The following is an 18,763-nucleotide window of genomic DNA, read 5'->3' as shown; positions in this document are numbered from 1 at the left end:
ATAATAAAACATGCAACTCAAACCAATCATAGCAATTCATCAATCACCGATAGGACAATGAAAATCTACCCAGACATCATAGGATGGCAACACATCATTGGAAAATAATATGAAGCATAAATCACCATGTTCAAGTAGAGGGTACAGCAGGTTGCGGGAGAGTGGACCGCTGGATATAGAAGGGGGAAGGTTATGGAGATGTTTGTGAAGATGACGGCGGTGTTAATGAAGATCACGGTGATGATGATGGCCCCCGGCAGCGCTCCGGCGCCACCAGAAGCAAGGGGGAGAGAGGCCCCCTTCTTCTTCTTCTTCCTTGACCTCCTCCCTAGATGGGAGAAGGGTTTCCCCTCTGGTCCTTGGCTCCCATGGCTTGGGAGGGGCGAGAGCCCCTCCGAGATTGGATTTATCTCTCTGTTTCTGTGTTCTCCGCGTTTCCTGATTCTACCCCTTCACCGTTTCTTAAATATCCGGAGATCCATAACTCCGATTGGGGTGAATCTTTCGCCCAGATTTTTCTCATAAAATTAGCTTTCTTGCGGCAAAATAAGGGCATCAACTGCCTTATGGGTGGCCCACGAGAGCCCAGGGCACGCCTGCCTCCCTGGGGCGCGCCCCCCTATCTCGTGGCCACCTCGGACACCGTTTCACATTGATTCTTCCTCCAGAAAATCCCAAATATTCCAAAATAATTCTCCGTCCGTTTTTATCCCGTTTGGATTCCGTTTGATATTGGTTTTCTGCGAAACATAAAACATGCAACAGATAGGAACTGGCACTGGGCACTTGATCAATATGTTAGTCCAAAAATAGTATAAAAAGTTGCCAAAAGTATATGAAAGTTTAAGAATATTGGCATGGAACAATAAAAAATTATAGATACGACGGAGACGTATCACTATTCTAGCTAATTGCTCCCACTTTCAATATGTATCCAGAATGAGACTTAGAGTCATCTGGATTAGTGTAAAAGTTTGCGCCGATGTAACTTTTACGATGAACTCTTTTATCACCTCCATAATCGAGAAACAACTCCTTAGTCCTCACTAAGGATATTCTTGACTGCTGTCCAGTGATCTACTATTAGACCAAAATTATCTTCCTTTGCCAAAACACAGACCAAGTTATATAATAGGTCTGGTACACAACATATCATACTTTATAGAACCTATGACCGAGGCATAGGGAATGACTTTTCATTCTCTTTCTATTTTCTGCAATGGTCGGGTTTTGAGTCTTACTCAACTCCACACCTTGCAACACAGGCAAGAACTCCTTCTTTGACTGTTCCATTTTGAACTACTTCAAAATCTTATCAAGGTATGTACTCATTGAAAAATCTTATCAAGCGTCTTGATCTATCTATATAGATCTTGATGCTCAATGTGTAAGCAGCTTCACCGAGGTCTTGCTTTGAAAAACTCTTATTCAAGTATCCTTTTATGCTATCCAGAATTTCTATATCATTTCCAATCAACAATATGTCATCTACATATAGTATTAGAAATGCTACAGATCTCCCACTCACTTTCTTGTAAATACAGGCCTTTCCAAAAGTCTGTATAAAACCATATGCTTTGATCAATTCATCAAAGCGTATATTCCAACTCCGAGATGCTTGCACCAGTCCATTGATGGGTCGTTGGAGCTTGCACATTTTGCTAGCACCTTTTGGATCGACAAAACCTACTGGTTGCATCATATACAACTCTTCTTCTAGAAATCCATTCAGGAATGCAGTTTTGACATCCATTTGCCATATTTCATAATCATAAAATGCCGCAATTGCTAACATGATTCGGACAGACTTAAGCATCGATACGAGTAAGAAAATATCATTGTATTCAACACCTCGAACTTGTCAAAAAAACTTTTTGCGACAAGTCGAGCTTTGTAGATAGTAACACTACTATCAGTGTTTGTCTTCCTCTTGAAGATCCATTTATTTTCTGTGGCTTGCCGATCATCGGGCAATTCCACCAAAGTCCATACTTTGTTCTCATACATGGATCACATCTTAGATTTCATGGCCTCAAGCCATTTCGCGGAATCTGGGCTCATCATCACTTCCTCATAGTTCGTAGGTTCATCATGGTCTAGTAACATGACTTCAGAATAGGATTACCGTACCACTCTGGTGTGGATCTTAATCTGGAAGATCTACAAATTTTGGTAGTAACTTGATCTGAAGTTTCATGATCATCATCATTAGCTTCCTCACTAATTGGTGTAGGAATCACTGAAAATAATTTCTGTGATGAACTACTTTCCAATTGGGAAAAGGTACAATTACCTTATCAGCTCTACTTTCCTCCCACTCACTTCTTTCGAGAGAAACTCCTTCTCTAGAAAGGATCCATCTTAGCAACGAATAACTTGCCTTCGGATCTGTGATAGAAGGTGTATCCAATAGTTACCTTTGGGTATTCTATGAAGACGCACTTCTCCGATTTGGGTTCGAGCTTATCAGGTTGAAACTTTTTCACATAAGCATCGCAGCCCCAAACTTTAAGAAACGACAACTTTGGTTTCTTGCCAAACCACAGTTCATAAGGCGTCATCTCAACGGATTTTGATGGTGCCCTATTTAAAGTGAATGCAGCTGTCTCTAATGCATAACCCCAAAACGATAGTGGTAAATCGGTAACAGACATCATAGATTGCACTATATCCAATAAAGTATGGTTATGACATTCGGACACACCATTAAGCTGTGGTGTTCGAGGTGGCATGAGTTTGTGAAACTATTCCACATTGTTTTAATTGAAGACCAAACTCGTAACTCAAATATTCTCCTCCATGATCAGATCGTAGAAACTTTATTTTCTTGTTATGATGATTCTCCACTTCACTCTGAAATTCTTTGAACTTTTCAAATGTTTCAGACTTGTGTTTCATTAAGTAGATATACTCATATCTGCTCAAATCATCTTGTGAAGGTCAGAAAATAACGATACCCGCCATGAGCATCAACACTCATTGGACCGCATACATCGGTATGTATTATTTCCAATAAGTCAGTAGCTCGTTCCATTGTTCCGAAGAACGGAGTTTTAGTCATCTTGCCCATAAGGCACGGTTTCGCAAGCATCAAATGATTCATAACCAAGTGATTCCAAAAATCCATCTTTTATGGAGTTTCTTCATGCGCTTTACACTGATATGACCCAAACGGCAGTGCCACAAATAAGTTGCACTATCATTATTAACTTTGCATCTTTTGGCATCAATATTATGAATATGTGTATTACTACGATCAAGATTCAATAAACCATAGAAGGTTTTATTCATGTAAACAGAATAACAATTTATTCTATGTTTTAGATGAATAATCATATCGCAACAAACATGATCTAATCATATTTATGCTCAATGCAAACACCAAATAATAGTTATTTAGGTTCTACACTAATCTCAAAAGTATAGGGAGTGTACGATGCTGATCATATCAATCTTGGAACCACTTCCAACACACATCGTCACTTCACCCTCAACTAGTTTCTGTTTATTCTCTAACCCCCTTTTCGAGTTACTAATCTTAGCAACCGAATAAGTATCAAATACTCAGGTGCTACTATAAACACTAGTAAGGTACACATCAATAACCTGTATATCAAATATACCTTTGTTAACTTTGCCATCCTTCTTTTCCACCAAATATTCAGGGCATTTCCGCTTCTAGTGACCATTTCCTTTGCAGTATAATCATTCAATTTCAGGCTTTTGTCCAGCTTTGGGCTTCTTCGCGGGAGTGACAACTTGCTTGCCATTCTGCTTGAAGTTCCCTTCCTTTCCCTTTGCCCTTTTCTTGAAACTAGTGGTCTTGTCAATCATCAACACTTGATGCTCTTTTCTTGATTTCTACCTTCGTCGATTTCAGCATCACGAAGAGCTCGGGAATTGTTTTCGTCATCCCTTGCATTATAGTTCATCACAAAGTTCCAGTAACTTGGTGATGGTGACTAGAGAACTCTGCCAATCACTATCTTATCTGGAAGATTAACTCCCACTTGATTCAAGCGATTGTAGTACTCAGATAATCTAAGTACTTGCTCACTAGTTGAGAAATTCTCCTCCATCTTTTAGGCGAAATAATTGTCAGAGGTCTCATACCTCTTGACACGGGCATGAGTCTGAAATATCAATTTCATCTCATGGAACATCTCATATGTTCCGTGACGTTTCAAAAATGTTTTTGTAGTCCCGGTTCTAAGCCATAAAGCATGGTGCACAAAACTATCAAGTAGTCATCTTATTGAGCTAGCCACACGTTCATAACGTCTGCATCTGCTCATGCAATAGGTCTGTCACCTAGCGGTGCATCAAGGACATAATTCTTCTGTGCAGCAATGAGGATAAACCTCAGATCACGGACCAAGTCTGCATCATTGCTACTATCATCTTTCAACATAGTTTTCTCTAGGAACACATATAAAAACATAGAGAAGCAAAAACATAGGGAAGCAACAATGCGGGCTATTGATCTACAACATAATTTGCAAAATACTACCAGGACTAATTTCATGATAAATTAAAGTTCAATTAATCATATTACTTTAAGAACTCCCACTTAGATAGACATCCCTCTAATCATCTAAGTGATCACGTGATCCAAATCAACTAAACCATAACCGATCATCACGTGAAATGGAGTAGTTTTCAATGGTGAACATCATTATGTTGATCATATCTACTATATGATTCACGCTCGAACCATCGGTCTCAGTGTTCCAAGGCCATATCTGCATATGCTAGGCTCGTCAAGTTTAACCTGGGTATTCTGCGTGTGCAAAACTGGCTTGCACCCGTTGTAGATGGACGTAGAGCTTATCACACCCGATCATCACGTGGTGTCTGGGCACGACAAACTTTGGCAACGGTGCATACTCAGGGAGAACACTTTTATCTTGAAATTTAGTGAGAGATCATCTTATAATGCTACCGTCAATCAAAGCAAGATAAGATGCATAAAGGATAAACATCACATGCAATCAATATAAGTGATATGATATGACCATCATCATCTTGTGCTTGTGATCTCCATCTCCGAAGCACCGTCATGATCACCATCGTCACCGGTGCGACCTTGATCTCCATCGTAGCATCGTTGTCGTTTTGCCACCTATTGCTTCTACGACTATCACTACCGCTTAGTGATAAGGTAAAGCAATTACAGGGTGATTGCATTGCATATAATAAAGCGACAACCATATGGCTCCTGCCAGTTGCCGATAACTCGGTTACAAAACATGATCATCTCATACAATAAAATATAGCATCACGTCTTGACCATATCACATCACAACATGCCCTGCAAAAACAAGTTAGACGTCCTCTACTTTGTTGTTGCAAGTTTTACGTGGCTGCTACGGGCTGAGCAAGAACCGTTCTTACCTACGCTTCAAAACCACAATGATAGTTCGTCAAGTTCGTGTTGTTTTAACCTTCTCAAGGACCGGGCGTAGCCACACTCGGTTCAACTAAAGTTGGAGAAACTGACACCCGCCAGCCACCTATGTGCAAAGCACGTCGGTAGAACCAGTCTCGCGTAAGCGTACGCGTAATGTCGGTCCGGGCCGCTTCATCAAACAATACCGCCGAACCAAAGTATGACATGCTGGTAAGCAGTATGACTTGTATCGCCCACAACTCACTTGTGTTCTACTCGTGCATATAACATCAACGCATAAAACCTAGGCTCGGATGCCACTGCTGGGGAACGTAGTAATTTCAAAATTTTCCTACGCACACGCAAGATCATGGTGATGCATAGCAACGAGAGGGGAGAGTGTATCCACGTACCCTCGTAGACCGAAAGCGGAAGCATTAGCACAACGCGGTTTATGTAGTCGTACGTCTTCACGGCCCGACCGATCAAGCACCGAAACTACGACACCTCCAAGTTCTAGCACACGTTCAGCTCGATGACGTCCCTCGAACTCTGATCCAGCTGAGTATCGAGGGAGAGTTCCGTCAGCACGGCGGCGTGGTGACGATCTTGATGTTCTACCGTCGCAGGGCTTCGCCTAAGCACCACTACAATATTATCGAGGAGGACTATGGTGGAGGGGGCCACCGCACACGACTAAGAGAAAATGATCAATTGTTGTGTCTAGAGGTGCCCCCTGCCCCCGTATATAAAGGAGCCAGGGGGAGGGGGCGGCCGGCCAGGGAGGAGGCGCGCCATGGGGAGTCCTACTCCCACCGGGAGTAGGACTCCCTCCTTCCTTGTTGGACTTGGAGAAGGGGGAAAAAGGAGGGAGAGAGAGAGGAAGGAAAGGGGAGGGGGGCGCCGCCCCCCTCTCCTTGTCCTATTCGGACTGGGGGGGGGGGCGGCCCTGCGCTGGCTGCCTCTCCTCTTCTCCACTAAGGCCCACTATGGCCCATTAAGCCCCCGGGGGGTTCCGATAACCCCTCGGTACTCCGGTAAAATCCAGATTTCACCCGAAACACTTCCGATATCCAAATATAGGCTTCCAATATATCAATCTTTATGTCTCGACCATTTAGAGACTCCTCGTCATGTCCGTAATCACATTCGGGACTCCGAACAAACTTCGGTACATCAAAACTCATAAACTCATAATATAACTGTCATCGAAACTTTAAGCGTGCGTACCCTACGGGTTCGAGAACAATGTAGACATGATCAAGAACTGTTTCCGGTCAATAACCAATAGCGGAACCTGGATGCTCATATTGGCTCCTACATATTCTATGAAGATCTTTATCGGTCAAACCGCATAACAACATACGGTGTTCCCTTTGTCACCGGTATGTTACTTGCCCGAGATTTGATCGTCGGTATCTCAATACCTAGTTCAATCTCGTTACCGGCAAGTCTCTTTACTCGTTATGTAATACATCATTTTGCAACTAACTCATTAGTCACATTGCTTGCAAGGCTTATAGTGATGTGTATTACCGAGAGGGCCGAGAGATACCTCTCGGACAATCAGAGTGACAAATCCTAATCTCGAAATACGCCAACCCAACATGTACCTTCAGAGACACCTATAGAGCTCCTTTATAATCACCCAGTTACTTGTGACGTTTGGTAGCACACAAAGTGTTCCTACGGTAAACGGGAGTTGCATGATCTCATAGTCATAGGAACATGTATAAGTCATGAAGAAAGCAATAGCAACATACTAAACGATCAAGTGCTAAGCTAACCGAATGGGTCAAGTCAATCACATCATTATCCTAATGATGTGATCCCGTTAATCAAATAACAACTCATGTCTATGGTTAGGAAACTTAACCATCTTTGATTAACGAGCTAGTCAAGTAGAGGCATACTAGTGACATTATGTTTGTCTATGTATTCACACATGTATTATGTTTCCGGTTAATACAATTCTATCATGAATAATAAACATTTATCATGAAATAAGGAAATAAATAATAACTTTATTATTGCCTCTAGGGCATATTTACTTCAGTCTCCCACTTGCACTAGAGTCAATAATCTAGTTCACATCACCATGTGATTTAACACAAATATTCACATCTGTATGTGATTAACACCCATAGCTCACATTGTCATGTGACCAACACCCGAAGGGTTTACTAGAGTCAATAATCTAGTTAACATAGCTATGTGATTAACACCCAAAGAGTACTAAGGTATGATCATGTTTTGCTCGTGAGAGAAGTTTAGTCAACGTGTCTGTCACATACAGAGTCAATAATCTAGTTCACATCGCTAAATGACTCTCTAAAACTTCCGGGTTGTCTCCCTGGCAGCGCTTTCTTTAAAGCCATTAAGCTAGGCATATAGTGCTCAAGTAATGAATCCACCCGGATCCCAAGGTATATCAAAGCCAATTTTAATTAACAATGATTTGTAATTTAGTAGTGAGCACAAAGTAACATATATCATGCAACAACAAAGTCTAACTCTCTTCCTATGCATCGGCATGTCATAAAAGAACAATTCATGCACACCAAGTAAAGGCCAATGCATAGTATAAACAGTTTCTTGCAATTCTATCGTATTGGAAACATAGAGAGGTGGAGAAATAGTTCCTCTCTCATAATAATTGCAAGTAGGAGCAGCAAGCACATGCATATTACATTCATCAAAATCATCATGTGCAACGGTAAAAGGCAACCCATCAATATAATCCTTATTAAGCACAAACTTCTCTGATAAAGTGTAGTAGGGAGAATTCAAAAAGATAATAGGACTATCATGCGATGGGTGCAATAGCAACAATTTCATGTTTAAATAAGGAACTATAGCAAGTTCATCTCCATAAGCATAATTCATATTGGCATCTTGGCCACAAGCATAGCAAGCATCATCAAAAAGGGATATTTCAAACAAATTCAAGGGATCATAGCAATCATCCTTCGGTAAGCACAAAGGATAATTAAATAATGTATGAGTTGGAGGGTTACTCTCATTAGAAGGTGGGCACGGGTAGCTAATCCAATGAGCTCACAGTTTCATCAATTTCTTCATCCATAGCTTCCTGCAAAATATTAGTCTCTTCTTGGACAGCGGAGACTTTCTTCATAAAAGCATTAATATAATAATTGTATTCATAATTTTCATAGCAATATCTAAGTATAGCAAGATTTCAGGCCTATAACCATCATCATCAAAAGCTTCATACTTTTCAAACAAAGCTTCAATTTCATAAGCAGCCTTAAAAGCAACAAATTCTTCTATTTGTTCCACATCATAGTAATCATATATACCATTAGCATAAGAAGCTAAGGTTTCATTATCATTAAATTTGCATGAAAAGGGAAGGTCTGGAGCCTCCATCCTAGAGCAACAAGTAATATCATATCTCAAGCAGAGATTCCAGGCATACCAACGCAACATAATAAATTGATCCCATAATAGTTTCCCTTTTTGTGTCGAGCGATAATCCCTAAAGTATTCACGTTGATCCAACGTGTCTCCCATTATAAAGTTGAATGGGGTTTTCTCAGGATTATCAAAGTAGTACATAATATCTTTCACATAATGAGCATCGGGGGTTTTAGGAGTCACCCCGTCTACATGAGTAGCAAGTACATCTATTTTTTTTGGTATTTTGTGTTCCATATCCATAACTAAAGATAAAGAACAACTAAGAACAGCAAATAAAAATTACTTAGTGATAAAGCAAACAAGCACACATGAGAATATTCACCCCACGCTATGACTCCCCGGCAACGGCGCCAGAAAAAGGTCTTGATAACCCACAAGTGTAGGGGATCGCAATAGTTTTCGATAAGTAAGAGTGTCGAACCCAAGAGGAGCTAAAGGTAGAACAAATATTCCCTCAAGTTCTATCGACCACCGATACAACTCTACGCACGCTTGACGTTCGCTTTACCTAGAACAAGTATGAAACTAGAAGTACTTTGTAGGTGTTGTTGGATAGGTTTGCAAGATAATAAAGAACACGTAAATAAAAGCTAGGGGCTGTTTAGATAAAGATGCAATAAAGTAAATATAGCGAGTGTGGAAAAGTGGTGGTAGGAGTTGTGCAATTGTCCCTAGGCAATTGACTATGTTACTAGACTGGTAATCACTATTGCAATTCTATTTGAGGGAGAGGCATAGGCTAACATACTTTCTCTACTTGGATCATATGCACTTATGATTGGAACTCTAGCAAGCATCCGCAACTACTAAAGATTCATTAAGGTAAAACCCAACCATAGCATTAAAGCATCAAGTCCCCTTTATCCCATACGCAACAATCCCCTTACTCGGGTTTGTGTTTCAGTCACTCACGCAACCCACTATAAGCGAATCATGAACGCATTGCAACACCCTACAGTGGGAATCCCTCACGCTTAAGCGACACGAAGGGCACCATAGGACAGCACCAATAATAAAACATGCAACTCAAACCAATCATAGCAATTCATCAATCACCGATAGGACAATGAAAATCTACCCATACATCATAGGATGGCAACACATCATTGGAAAATAATATGAAGCATAAATCACCATGTTCAAGTAGAGGGTACAACAGGTTGCGGGAGAGTGGACCGCTGGATATAGAAGGAGGAAGGTGATGGAGATGTTGGTGAAGATGACGGCGGTGTTGGTGAAGATCGCGGTGATGATGATGGCCCCCGGCAGCGCTCCGGCGCCACCGGAAGCAACGGGGAGAGAGGCCCCCTTCTTCTTCTTCTTCCTTGACCTCCTCCCTAGATGGGAGAAGGGTTTCCCCTCTGGTCCTTGGCTCCCATGGCTTGGGAGGGGCGAGAGCCCCTCCGAGATTGGATCTATCTCTCTGTTTCTGTGTTCTCCGCGTTTCCTGATTCTATCCCTTCACCGTTTCTTAAATATCCGGAGATCCGTAACTCCGATTGGGGTGAATCTTTCGCCCAGATTTTTCTCATAAAATTAGCTTTCTTGCGGCAAAATAAGGGCATCAACTGCCTTACGGGTGGCCCACGAGAGCCCAGGGCACGCCTGCCTCCCTGGGGCGCGCCCCCTATCTCGTGGCCACCTCGGACACCGTTTCACGTTGATTCTTCCTCCGGAAAATCTCAAATATTCCAAAATAATTCTCCGTCCGTTTTATCCCGTTTGGATTCCGTTTGATATTGGTTTTCTACGAAACATAAAACATGCAACAGACAGGAACTGGCACTGGGCACTGGATCAATATGTTAGTCCCAAAAATAGTATAAAAAGTTGCCAAAAGTATATGAAAGTTTAAGAATATTGGCATGGAACAATAAAAAATTATAGATACGACGGAGACGTATCACTATTCTAGCTAATTGCTCCCACTTTCAATATGTATCCAGATTGAGACTTAGAGTCATCTGGATTAGTGTAAAAGTTTGCACCGATGTAACTTTTACGATGAACTCTTTTATCACCTCCATAATCGAGAAACATCTCCTTAGTCCTCACTAAGGATATTCTTGACCGCTGTCCAGTGATCTACTATTAGATCAAAATTATCTTTCTTTGCCAAAACACAGAGCAAGGTATATAATAGATCTGGTACACAACATATCATACTTTATAGAACCTATAACCGAGGCATAGGGAATGACTTTTCATTCTCTCTCTATTTTCTGCCATGGTCGGGTTTTGAGTCTTACTCAACTCCACACCTTGCAACACAGGCAAGAACTCCTTCTTTGACTGTTCCATTTTGAACTACTTCAAAATCTTATCAAGGTATGTACTCATTGAAAAATCTTATCAAGCGTCTTGATCTATCTATATAGATCTTGATGCTCAATGTGTAAGCAGCTTCACCGAGGTCTTGCTTTGAAAAACTCTTATTCAAGTATCCTTTTATGCTATCCAGAATTTCTATATCATTTCCAATCAACAATATGTCATCTACATATAGTATTAGAAATGCTACAAATCTCCCACTCACTTTCTTGTAAATACAGGCCTTTCCAAAAGTCTGTATAAAACCATATGCTTTGATCAATTCATCAAAGCGTATATTCCAACTCCGAGATGCTTGCACCAGTCCATTGATGGATCGTTGGAGCTTGCACATTTTGCTAGCACCTTTTGGATCGACAAAACCTACTAGTTGCATCATATACAACTCTTCTTCTAGAAATCCATTCAGGAATGCAGTTTTGACATCCATTTGCCATATTTCATAATCATAAAATGCAGCTAACATGATTCGGACAGACTTAAGCATCGATACGTGTAAGAAAATATCATTGTATTCAACACCTTGAACTTGTCAAAAAAACTTTTTGCGACAAGTCGAGCTTTGTAGATAGTAACACTACTATCAGCGTTTGTCTTCCTCTTGAAGATCCATTTATTTTCTGTGGCTTGCCGATCATCGGGAAATTCCACCAAAGTCCATACTTTGTTCTCATACATGGATCCCATCTCAGATTTCATGACCTCAAGCCATTTCGCGGAATCTGGGCTCATCATTGCTTCCTATAGTTCGTAGGTTCATCATGGTCTAGTAACATGACTTCAGAATAGGATTACCGTACCACTTTGGTGCGGATCTTAATCTGGAAGATCTACAAATTTTGGTAGTAACTTGATCTGAAGTTTCATGATCATCATCATTAGCTTCCTCACTAATTGGTGTAGGAATCACTGAAAATAATTTCTGTGATGAACTACTTTCCAATTGGGAAAAGGTACAATTACCTTATCAGCTCTACTTTCCTCCCACTCACTTCTTTCAAGAGAAACTCCTTCTCTAGAAAGGATCCATCTTAGCAACGAATAACTTGCCTTCGGATCTGTGATAGAAGGTGTACCCAATAGTTACCTTTGGGTATTCTATGAAGACACACTTCTCCGATTTGGGTTCGAGCTTATCAGGTTGAAACTTTTTCACATAAGCATCGCAGCCCCAAACTTTAAGAAACGACAACTTTGGTTTCTTGCCAAACCACAGTTCATAAGGCGTCGTCTCAACGAATTTTGATGGTGCCCTATTTAAAGTGAATGCAGCTGTCTCTAATGCATAACCCCAAAACGATAGTGGTAAATCGGTAACAGACATCATAGATTGCACTATATCCAATAAAGTATGGTTATAACCCCCAAGTACTCCGGTATACACCCGATAACCCCTAGAACTATTCCGGTGTCCGAATATAGTCGTCCAATATATCAATCTTCATGTATCGACCATTTCGAGACTCCTCGTCATGTCCGTGATCACATCCGGGACTCCGAACTATCTTCGGTACATCAAAATACATAAACTCATAATATAACCGTCATCTAACTTTAAGCGTGCGGACCCTACGGGTTCAAGAACTATGTAGACATGACCGAGACATGTTTTCGGTCAATAACCAATAGCGGAACCTGTATGCTCATATTGGCTCCTACATATTCTACGAAGATCTTTATCAGTCAAACCGGTATAACAACATATGTTGTTCCTTTTGTCATCGGTATGTTACTTGCCCGAGATTTGATCGTCGGTATCTCAATACCTAGTTCAATCTCGTTACCAGCAAGTCTCTTTACTCGTTATGTAATGCATCATTCCGCAACTAACTCATTAGTCACATTGCTTGCAAGGCTTATAGTGATGTGCATTACCGAGAGGGCCCAGAGATACCTCTCCGACAATCGGAGTGACAAATCCTAATCTCGAAATAAGCCAACTCAACATGTACCTTTGGAGACACCTGTAGAGCTCCTTTATAATCACCCAGTTACGTTGTAACGTTTGGCAGCACACAAAGTGTTCCTCCGGTAAACGAGAGTTGCATAATCTCATAGTTATGGGAACATGTACAAGTCATGAAGAAAGCTATAGCAACACACTAAACGATCAAGTGCTAAGCTAACGTAATGGGTCAAGTCAATCACATCATTCTTCTAATGATGTGATCCTGTTAATCAAATGACAACTTATGTCTATGGTTAGGAAACATAACCATCTTTGATTAACGAGCTAGTCAAGTAGAGGCATACTAGTGACACTATGTTTGTCTATATATTCACACATGTATTATGTTTCCGGTTAATACAATTCTAGCATGAATAATAAACATTTATCATGATATAAGGAAATAAATAATAACTTTATTATTGCCTCTAGAGCATATTTCCTTCAACAACCCTGCCTAGGGGTTGATCCCGTCGATTGATGTTATGCGGTGGATGCCAGGATGGCGGCCCCGGGGGACATGGCGGGTGGATCCGTGAGGTAGCCGTAACAACGACGACCCTCCGAGGTGGTTGCAACGACGACCAAATCTGGGCCAAGCTGCGTCAGTTGTGTCGCTCTCTCTCATCGACGGGATCAAAGGTGGCGCGCCAATGTCTGAAAGCAGGGTGACGTGTAGGACGGCTGACCCAGAGCATAGTCACTCTGCTTGAACTAGAGAGAAAACCATTGGCTCGTTTTGACCACTTATCGGGAGTCGTCGGGTTTAAGCGTTGAGATCAAATATTCGTGCCCCCCAACGGGCCTCACCATTGGGAGAGCAGATAAAACAGAAGGAAAAGGAGTCATGTCAGCTTGAACTCGAAAACTTAGGTTAGAAAATGGCGCAAAAAAGATACTCAGGAGCACCCAAACTCTCGTGCAGGACAGGGTGCTCAGGAGGCCTTTTCTGTTACTCACATGCTTCCAACAACAAGAGACACGATAACACTCGTAGTGATGAGCCTTCTATGATGTCCCTTTCCTCTAGCTGGGGGAGGTATCTGGGCCTGGCTCCCCGAGGACAGGCCGACATCGGGACGGCCGGTTGCACCAGGTAGAAGCTTTGCTTGTCGGCTGGTGCGGCGAGCCTCGATCACGATCCACCAGCCTGACATGTTGGTCGTTCACCGACTCCTTTTGGCCCCAAACCAAGCTAGGAGGTTGGTTTTTTCGTCCACGGGATCAAGGCGGTGGCACCGACGATATGGGTTGATTCCAGCGACGGCAACGACCGGCGAGCGAATCAGAATGGGACGGGAGGGTGACAGAGGCTACAGGGTGTCAGCGGGACGACGAAAGAAGCTAGGTGGACGCCGAAGGCAATGCCGACATTGATGTGAGTGAGTGGGGAAAAGAGGCCATCACGAGGAGAGGGTTGGTTTTTTCCTAAGAAGTGGCTGCGACAGCAATCGATGCACCACTTATATTTTTTTAGAGTTAAATCAGATAAAAATTAAATTTTCTGAGGAGTTAAAGCTTTTTAAGGGTGGAATTATAAGGTAAATATAGAGGAGATGCTCTGCTCTTAATGGAATTATAAAGCTAGATCCAGTTTGAAAAAAAGGTAAATATAGTTTAGAAAAAGGGCAATTGCCTCGTCTGCGGAGCGAGGAATCCGAGAAAAAAAAGCGAGAGAGCGCTGAGAGGCAGAGCATGAGAGGGCTCCTCGGGCTCGGGAGGCAGCCGCCGCCGCTCCCTCTTTTCCCCGCCGGCAAGAGGGCCTCGCCGGCTACCACCCTCCTCCTCCGCCTCCGCCGCCTCCTTCCGTCCAGCCGCCTCTTTCGTCTGCTCCTCCTCCTCGCTGCCCTCTCGCTCGTCCCTCCGGCTTTCTTCCACTTCCGCCTCCGCCGCTTCAACCGCGTGCGTCCCCACACTCGCCCATCCTTCGAGATCTCTTCCCCTTTCGGAATCTTTTATAGGTGACGCGTTGATTCTAACGATCTATTGCCTCTCCAGATGCGCGAGAGGAGTTGCGGGTGGACCCCGAGCCCGCCGCTGGTGTGCGCCCACGGGGGCGACTCCATCAACGCGTTCCCAAACTCGGTGGGTGGTAGATCACCGTGATCCTGGATTCACACTGAAGTTGTTACGGGTGGATTTCTTTTTCTTTCTTTTTTGACCCGAGATGTGTTTGTGAGTTGTTGGTTTCAGATGGACGCCTTCACGATGGCTCTGGATGCCCGTGTAGACTGTGTGGAGGTGGATGTTTCGAGGTCCTCAGATGGCACCCTCTTAGCACTCCATGACAGGTAGTAATTGGAGCCCTGCTAGGCTGTAGTAGTATAATGGACCTGAAACATGCCATTTATGTGTGACATGAACTGCAAACGGGACTGTTGACTGTTGACTAGGTGCAGTAGCTGAGCTCAGTAAGCATTGTTGCATTTGTTGTATCTATCCGTGAGCATAGGTCAAGATTAATGGAACTGGAGACACCAGTTACAAATTATATTACTAATGGGCTCTGGATTGGGTTTTGTTGTGTACCATTTGATTTGGACATTTTTTTTCCGGTTCATCATTCGCAGATTAAACTGTAGGTTGATCCATCATATACCATTTTTTCGTGCATAGCACCCTGGCTCACTTGCTGATTGGTAACTAACTGCAAATGCAACACTAAATAAGTTCTCCTGTCTATTGGATGGAGAATTATGCAATTTATATCTGCACTTGGATGTTTGGTCACACATTATTAATACATTGACATTTCGGTGACCATCTACGTTGATTTTTTTTCCTTTTCAGTTTTAGTTAGTAGAGAACTATACTTTCTAACTAAATGACATACTGCTTATTTTCCTAATGAGAGTTTTCCTCAGTATAAATGGAGCTTATAATTATCAACGGGTTTCACCTTCTGGTATTGGCCTGTTAGCATTGTTTGAGGAAAGTGTGGGAACCCAAAAGATATTCTTTTTGTAAGTTTAACATTATTAGAGTTGGCATCAACAAGCATTAGTCACTGAGTTGACACTTAAATATAAATTAGCCAAAAATTCTTTAGTACAGTAGCCTGCATGCTAATTCTTTATTTATAATAACATATCATGGGCCTAATTCAAAATTCACGCAGTTAGGGATCTGCAAAGAATGTCTGGTAATTCTACAGCAAAAGTTGGCCACTGGAGCACTCATGAGGTGAGCTCATTTTTTTTTTGTTTAATCTAGCTGTAACTTGCCAAATTTGTTGGTCTTGGTCTTGGTTCATTAGTGGCGCATTATTATTTTAGCGAGGCTACAAAAGCCAGTCAAATGGTAATATTAACTGCGTGTTGTGAACTAGCTGCATATATTTTTATTCAGTCCTAGCTTCCTTAGCACAACCTGATCATCTGCTGACGCTCGTCATATGTTGATCTGGTGACGAAACACTAACAAAGTGACCTTTAGTCTTCATAGATAAAAGCAGTGACCACGAGGTTTCAGCTATCGAAAACAGTCCGCAACCAGGAAGTTTCCAAAGTAGAAGATGCTCTAGAGGTAAGCATTTGCCTAATGAGTTTGTGTTGTTAGTAGTATTTTAGTAATCATTGTAATCACTTGAGCTTCAAATGACTTGTGTAAAATGTTGCCATAGGTGGATTATGTTTGATATACACACACTTCAATGAATTAGTTGATTTCTATGCTACTGAACTTTTCTCCTCTTGTAGTTGATATCACAATCACAGTCTGTAAGGCAAGTAATTCTGGATGTCAAAGTTGGCCCTCCTTCATTTGAGAAAGGTTTGGCGGAAGATGTAATGTCTATTGTAAGTTCCAGGTAGCTCATTTCTTGTTTTACCTTAATAAGTTATACCTTTATCTACGTTTCAGTTTCTAGAGGTTAAACTTAATTGGGGCCTGTTGATTGTAATATGTGATTTGTGTAACAGTGGAAATGCTTACAGTAGTTAGTAGTCTGGTATATAAGACTTGACCACATATTGCTTCTGAAATTAGCATTTTCATCCATGGCAAAATCGTCTATTGTTCTATCCATCTGCATCTAATTGAACTTGTGCACTTCTATATTTGCTTGTTAGTTTCTGTCATTTGTCATTCGACTATAATAGTCTTCAATATTACAGTTTTTGAGCAGATTTGGTAAAAACCTATCCTGCATCAGTATAATTTTCATTATTTGCAGATCAGGAGAACAAACTGCAAAAATTGTGTTATCTGGGCAAAAAGTGACGACATAGGTAGAGATCTGATCAAGTTGTCTAAAGATGTTATGGTAAACTATTCTGTATTTTCCAGCTCTTAATACAACACAAGTCAATAACCCACTCCCACTCTGTCATCCATGCCGACATGGCTACAACCACCTCTGTAATGTAACTCGAACATGCAATTTATCTGTTATAGGTTGGCTATATTGTTATGATGGATTGGTCCACTGGCAGAAGAATGGAGTTAGTGCGGATTGAAGGGGCAAAAGTTGCTGGTGTATACCATCCTTTGATCCACGAGAAGCTCATGAAGGTCATGCACAGGTAATGACTATCTTTTCTTGAAATTAGACGAAGAAATTAGTCTGACAGCTAACTAAAATTTGTAACCGCTTGGTTTCAAACACAGAAATGATAGAAAAGTGTATGCATGGACTGTTGACGATAGCGACTCCATGAAGAGGATGCTCTATGAGCAGGTTGATGCAATTGTCACAAGCAACCCTTCACTCCTGCAGCAGCTGATGCAGGAGATCAGAACAGAGTGCATGGAAGATGGTTTTGCCTTGCCGTAGTGATGGCTATAAACCTCACTGCATTTCCACGGTGACTGCTTGAGTCTGCATGATAAGAGAGAAGTATAACTGAAGAAAGGCGATTTTGCCTCTCCCTGGAGATCTTTTTTTTCTCAATATTTCCTATCCATGGAGATTGACCAGTAACATACGTAGATGATTTTACGATTGAAATGAGTTATGCCTCGGCACTTACCACATAGCCAAATAACAGTAGTTCCTATTCATTCAACATACAGTAAAAACTAAACAAAAATATGAACCTGCTGTGCCAACCGATCTACTCCCTCCGTTCCTAAATGCAAGTCTTTTTAGATATTTCACTACAAACTATATACGGATGTATGTAGACATATTTTAAAGTGTAGATTCACTCATTTTGCTCCGTATGTAGACTATAGTGGAATCTCTAAAAAGACTTATATTTAGGAACGGAGGGAGTACATATCTTCGAAGTTTGAATAAGCGTCTGTTTGACTGTCATCTTCCTTGAAATGAGAGGCCCAAGCTAATCAAGTCTGATCTTCGCTGGGAGGTCGTGGTCGTATAACCGCACACTTTCCAATCTACCACTAGCTAGAACTGACAACACAGTTTGTTTGGAGACGTAAGAAGTCCTATAGGAATGCCAAAATATGGGTGGTCATGCATGCACCCTTTTTTGTTCGCATACTTGTGAATTTAAGCACAGAGAAGTTATGAACGTTCATGGATGTGTAACATGTTAGAACTTATTATCGTTACTTAGAGCATCTACAACCGCAATACCCAAAAGCCGCCGCCCAGACGCTTGTGGACGCGTCCGGGTGTGTCCATGAACAGTGACTAGACACCACACCAAAAACGTTCTCCACAACCATGAAACACAAACTTCACACAT

At 41.7% G+C, this 18,763-nt stretch overlaps 1 protein-coding gene across 1 annotated transcript; it reads left to right on the top strand.

Annotated features, from left to right (window-relative positions):
* Window positions 1-14,741: 14,741 nt before the first annotated feature.
* LOC123091243 (glycerophosphodiester phosphodiesterase GDPD4) lies at window positions 14,742-18,081 on the top strand. Its single transcript, XM_044512687.1, has 9 exons — window positions 14,742-15,011; window positions 15,108-15,194; window positions 15,303-15,400; window positions 16,232-16,292; window positions 16,554-16,634; window positions 16,808-16,906; window positions 17,284-17,373; window positions 17,505-17,632; window positions 17,718-18,081. Exons 1-9 carry the CDS (start codon window positions 14,805-14,807, stop codon window positions 17,881-17,883), a joined length of 1,017 nt encoding a protein of 338 aa, XP_044368622.1. The 5' UTR covers window positions 14,742-14,804; the 3' UTR covers window positions 17,884-18,081.
* The last annotated feature ends 682 nt before the right edge of the window (window positions 18,082-18,763 follow it).

The sequence above is a fragment of the Triticum aestivum genome, chromosome 4B (assembly GCF_018294505.1).
Source record: "Triticum aestivum cultivar Chinese Spring chromosome 4B, IWGSC CS RefSeq v2.1, whole genome shotgun sequence".
Classification (NCBI taxonomy): Eukaryota; Viridiplantae; Streptophyta; class Magnoliopsida; order Poales; family Poaceae; genus Triticum; species Triticum aestivum.
This window is presented reverse-complemented; position numbering and strand designations above follow the sequence as displayed.

Excerpts from the sequence above, each read along its gene's own strand:
- LOC123091243 (XM_044512687.1), top strand. The coding sequence starts at position 14,805 with ATGAGAGGGCTCCTCGGGCTCGGGAGGCAGCCGCCGCCGCTCCCTCTT. Across the intron at positions 16,293-16,553 it reads GCCACTGGAGCACTCATGAG|ATAAAAGCAGTGACCACGAG; the intron begins GTGAGCTCATTT and ends TAGTCTTCATAG. Across the intron at positions 16,907-17,283 it reads CGGAAGATGTAATGTCTATT|ATCAGGAGAACAAACTGCAA; the intron begins GTAAGTTCCAGG and ends CATTATTTGCAG.